Genomic DNA, 5,499 nt, shown 5'->3' with positions numbered 1-5,499 from the left:
CCTAAGGCCAGGCCAGGGGGCCCGGGCAGCCCCTGCAGGCTGGAGACGGTCAAGGGCCCGCCACGGCCAGGCCTGGGCGGGGCACGGTCCCCCCAGGTTGGCTCTAAGAGGGACCCCCGTGGCTTTCATGAGCCCTGGGACCATTGAGGCCACAGGATCGAGTCTGTCAGGGCCGGCTCCGTGGAGAGGGCCAGCTGGCCCCCCCAGGAAGCATCTGATGGGAGTGGGCAGGGTTGACCTACAGCAGTGTGGTCTGGCCCCGGGGTTTGCACCACAAGCGCCCCCTGTCCTTGTGAATCCAGGAGTGTGAGTGTGTTTTACCCACAGCTCTGTCCCCGGGGCCTGGCGCACAGTAGGTGTGCAGAGCACATAGTGGGTGCTGGGGTACTGAGTGGCTCCGCCCCTCCAGGCCTTCTTCACGGAGCGGTACCTGCAGGAGCACCCGGAGGCGCACGAGAAGATCGAGAAGCTCAAGGACCTGATCGCGTGGCAGGTGAGTGTGGGAACGCAGCCTCGCGGGGTGCAAGCCGGGGGTGGGGGGTGTCACAGCTGCATTTCCCAACCACAATGCGGCTCATTGCTTTGCTTTTCTACTTGTGCTCCTGAGACCTCCGAGTCTCTCCTCAGAGGGGCGGTTCTCCTGGGAGCCCTGCCCACCTGCTCTGCCCACTTTGGGCAGCTCACTTCTTGCGGCTGTTTTCTCCTGTGGGCGGTGAGCAGGGCTCTGGCTGGTATAACCCACAGCTGGCTGGGTGCAGAGCGCAGGCTGGGGATGTCAGGGAGCCCGGTCTCCTTGTGCCTGGAGCTGTGGCTCCCCTGGCCGCCGTGCCAAGCGAGGCTCCCAGGCCGACACTGGGTCCCTGACGCGGTCGCTCCTCCTGAGGAGACACCTCTGGGGACCCCTCTGTCCTGGCCAGGCCGAGCCTCACCTGCGTGGCTCCTCCATCATCAGCCCATTAGCTAGTGTGGCCTCTTAGGTGGAGTGGGCTTCTGTTATATTTGACTGTGGTCACATTTACCGAGCACACAATTTATCACTTGAGCCATTTTCATGCACAGTTCAGTGGCATAACACCAGCATCTCCGGGACTCTCCGTCTTGCAAAACTAAAACTCTGTCCCCACTAAACAGCTCCCCATTCTTCCTGCCCCCGACGCCCCCTTCTCCTTTCTGTCCCTGTGAACTCCCCTACTCGCGGAGCCTCACGTAAGTGGGATCACACAGCATCCATCCCTCTGCGCCTGGCTTATCTCACTTAGCAGTGTGTCTCCGAGTTCATCTAGGTTGTGATGCGTCAGAACGCGCCTCCTTTTTGAGGCTGAGTAACATTCCGTTGTCTCTCAACCACATTATTAATCGTTCACTCACCGAGGGACACTGGGTTGTTCCCACCTGTTGGCAACTGTGAATAACGTTGCGGTGAGCCTGTTCGATTCCCTGCTTTTGCGGGGGGGTACACTCAGAAGTGGGGTGCTGGTGATGCACTAACTCTACTTTCCGTCCTTGGAGCCACCAGGCGGTTTGCCACAGCAGCTGCACCATTTTGTCATCCCGCCCGCGGTCAGGTACAGGGTCCCCGTTGCTCCACATCCTCCCCAACACGTGCTGCTTTCCGTTTCTGTTGTTTGTGTGCGAGTGTTGAAAAGCCATCCTAGTGGGTGTGACTATGCCGCACGTCGCATACGCCTGACATCTGTTTGGCTTGGAATTACTCCGATAAGAAGTGTTGGGCCTGGCCAGTGTGACTCAGTGGTTGGGCATCGACCTATGAACCAGGAGGTCATGGTTGGATGCCCGGTCAGGGCACCTGCCCTGGTCGCAGGCTCGATCCCAGTGGGAGGCCAGAAGGGGAGTGCAGGAGGCAGCCGATCCATGATTCTCTCCCATCATTAGGGTTTCTCTCTCTTCCTCTCCCTTCCTCTGTGAAATCAATAAAAATATATTTAAAAAGAAAAAAGTCAGAAGGAAAGAAAGGAAGAAAGGAACATTGGGACCTCCTTGGCCAAGCTGCCAGGGCTGGAAGCCTCCTGTGGGTGGTTTCCTGTTACTAAAAACAGGGAGAGAGTTGAAGTGTTTGGAAGATTCCAATTTAGATGTTGCTGTAGCCAAAGGTGCACAATTCAGACCTCTTGACGGCGATGCAGCCATTGCCACACAAAAACTGGTTTGGTCTGCAGAAGTTCTATTGATTTTTGTTCCCTGCGAGCTTTTACAGCAAATTGGATTTTAAGAGTTTCGAGTCCTACAGAGGAAAATAATTTGTCCCCCAGAGAGAACTGTGTGTCAGCACTGTGTCATGGCCCCTCATAACTTTATTAAAGGATGATTTTAAAGCCGCTCGCGGGGGAGTTGAAAGCAGGCATCTGTTTTCTAGCAACTTCATTAAATCAAAAGCACTGGAAACTCATATTCAGACATTACCTGCGATTTCGCTCTCGTTTGCAATGTTTTGAAAACCCATGTATTCCGCTCCCTGATTGAGCCTCGCAGCCATGAAGAAGTGTGGGGCTCTCTGAATGCTCGCTGCTGGTTTTGTTAGTTCGCCTGCTTGGTGTTTTCTGAGACTCCATGTGGGTGGAGTGAGCTTCCCCCCCGGGAATCCCCGGGCCTCGCCAGCACGGTTCCCACCACCGAGGTGCCATCAGCACATCCTCGGTCCTAAAACCGCTGGCGAAGGCTGGTGATCGATGCCGGGCAGCTCCCGGCTCAGTGCCAGGGCCTGCTCCTCCCCCATGGGCCTGGAGGCGGGCGCAGGCTGCTTCGTAATTGCCGGTGAGCGCCAGCCCCCTCCCCAGGGGCCCAGCTGGGTCGCTCCCCAGAGCAGCTGTCCCCTTGAGCATCCCTGCTCACTGTCCAGAGGTGAGCCCACACAGACTCGGATTAACCCACTGGGATGCGTCCGTGTTTCTCTTTGAAATGAGAGGCTAGCTTCACTGTGGTCCCCAGCTGGTGACAGGTGCGACGTCGTGGCCCGGGTGGCGCTCCCTGAGCACGGAGCTGCCCTCCCAGTGCTCCCTGCTGCCAGCAGGCCGGGCCAGGACACATAGGGCCAGCCTCAAGGGCGGCGCTGCCTGGTAGAAGGGCCTCTCTGGGAGGCTCTTTAGAAAGACAGGTTCCTGGGCCCCGGCCTAGAGCAAATCGGGGCCCACGTGGGGGTCAGTAGTCTGTCCCCAGATCTCGATGCTCCGCCAGGTCGACCCCCCTGGATTGACGGGTCTCTGAAGGCCACCCAGGCCTCACGCTGTGGTCTCTGTTCGTGTGTTCAGCGCCTGAGCAGTTGGAGAGGGTGCTTATTCATGGCTGCACTTCCGCCCCAGGTGACGCAGACCCCGCCCTCAAAGAAGGTTCCAGGGGACCCAGGCCAGGCACCTCCCTGGGGGATAAATTTCACGCCCCATAAATGTCACCTGCCAGATGGCAGTTCGTGGTCTTAACGTTAGTCCAGCCAGTAGCTTCTTTGGTGTCAAGAATCTGCCCAGTGCAGGGTTTTGTCAAACCAACACGACACACCGAAAGGATTGGGTTGCATTCTGCACGTTCCAGAAGGACCCTGCTCCATCGAAATGTTCTCAGTGGGCAGGGAGGCTGTGCCTTAACCTGCAGGCCGCACCCCCATGCTGGCCTTCGCACCCAGCTAGACACGCCTCTACCAGCTGCCCAGGCTGCCCCCAGCCTGCCTCTGCAGGGGACTTGGGGAGCAGAAGGATTCCGTCAGCATTTACTACTGTTGCCCCCAAACAGACCACAGCAGCCAGGAAGCCACCATCCGAGGGAGCGATTCCCACGGAATATTAAACACCCGCTGGCCGGGACCCCACTGCACTGTCCTGCTGGCAGTCACCGTGGGAAGCAGGTGCCTGATGGGGACCTGGGGTCAGGCCTGACTGTCAGCAAAACACACTGTGGGTGCAGCCAGAGGGCTGCAAACATGGCGGGGGGAATGGGTAGAGGGACACATCCCCAGCCCCCCTCCTGCAGTGCCCAGGGCCACAGCTGCCTGCCATCGATGCCAGCCAAGCTCAGGTTAGGCCGTGATTCGTCTTGACAAGGTTTCGAGAATTTGTTCACTTGAAATTCAATTGTGTACTTATTACCCGTCTTCTAAATCTGCTCCTCGAGGTTGGTGCTCTGCTCTACGAGGAAATCTGTTTCTAATCAGTGCGCTGATTTAATTATAAGTTATTAAGAGGAAGCCTCTTCGCCTGATTGCGGTGAGGAGTGTCGAGCTCCCTGTCGGCGAGGGAGGGGCGGGTGGGGTTGGCAGCAGAACGGGGAGGGAGCGAGCCTTTCCTGCCCCCTGCCCCCCCACCCCCCCGACAGCTGCAGCCGGAGGGTCCTGGTCAGTGCTAGGGAGGGAACGTCTCTTGGTGACACTTTTAAAGGTCACCTGCATCTCCACGCTCCGAAGGGAAGTGTTGGCGGGAGGCTGTGTGACAGCCGTGTTGGCGGCGAAGGGACTATTTTTAGTTTTGAGGAAGAAAAGATGCGATTCGTTTCCAAAGCATGTCTTTCAGGACCACGGATCCCATAGACATAGATGCTTGCGTTTGGGAGCTGGACTCTCGTATCCCATAGAATATTCGCTGAGAAAAACCTCTGCCCTGTGACCTGGCCCGTGGCTAACAGATCAGGTTGCATGTAAACAATGGCGTTCCGGTGGGCGGACAAGGCAAGTCCGGGAAGGGAGGCCTCCAGGCGCCTTCAGCGCTGAGCCCTGCCCCCGACGCGGCCAATTTACAACACAGACGATTTTAATGTCCACACTTTGGCCTTTGGGGGTGACAAGCCTGCTGATGTGTTCAATCAGCCCGTCCCGTGTGGGCGCCACAGCAGGTCCCCGTGGCAGTGCCACCCCTGCCCAGTGTACCCGCCTCTCCCGGACCAGAAACGAGGAGGGTCGCCCCTTTGTCTTCCAGATCCCGTTCCTGGCCGAAGGGATCCGGATTCACGGGGAGAAGATCACCGAGGCGCTGCGGCCCTTCCACGAGCGCATGGAGGCCTGCTTCCGGCAGCTGCGGGAGAAGGTGGAGAAGCAGTACGGCGTCCGGGCCATGGTGAGCGGTCCCCTCGTGGGGGGGGGAGGGTGGCGTTCCACGTGTCAGGCTCACGCGGCGGGGTAACTAAGATGCAGACGGGACGCCTGCTTAGGAAGCGGGGTGTCAGGGACCTCGGTCCCTCTGTCGCTTGTCGGCCAGCAAAACCCGCACCTCCTTTCAGCCTCGGGAAATGGCGACGGTAACATCCATGAAGTGGCTGCATCCCCGACTCCCCTTCATGGGGGAGCGACAGGGAAACTCACACACACAGGATCAGTCACATGTCACGCAGGGCGCAGGCTCACAGTGTACCAGGTCAGCGGGGAGCCCGGGCCTAGCCCAACATCCCCGTCACTGAGGGAGGCGTGAGGGGTTAGCGAGGTCTGAGATGGTCAGCGGGGACTCGCCTGTTGGAGGATGGTCACTGCTGGAGGCCAAGCAGGGCCCTGGAGGTGGTCGGAGG

The 5,499-nt window shown here is 58.7% G+C and overlaps 1 protein-coding gene across 1 annotated transcript in view; it reads left to right on the top strand.

Annotated features, from left to right (window-relative positions):
• The window catches only part of DOCK1 (dedicator of cytokinesis 1), a gene marked incomplete at its 5' end in the record, with an annotated part of 274,984 nt that overhangs the window by 257,893 nt on the left and 11,592 nt on the right, over positions 1-5,499 (top strand). The window contains 2 exons of the mRNA XM_015572582.1: positions 410-493; positions 4,917-5,054. Coding sequence (XP_015428068.1) covers positions 410-493; positions 4,917-5,054 — 222 coding nt within the window. The remainder of the gene's footprint in view (positions 1-409; positions 494-4,916; positions 5,055-5,499) is intronic.

Source organism: Myotis davidii, unplaced genomic scaffold, assembly GCF_000327345.1.
Source record: "Myotis davidii unplaced genomic scaffold, ASM32734v1 scaffold72, whole genome shotgun sequence".
NCBI classification, from domain to species: Eukaryota; Metazoa; Chordata; class Mammalia; order Chiroptera; family Vespertilionidae; genus Myotis; species Myotis davidii.
Note: the sequence above shows the minus strand (reverse complement) of the source record. Positions and strands in the feature narration are given on the sequence as shown.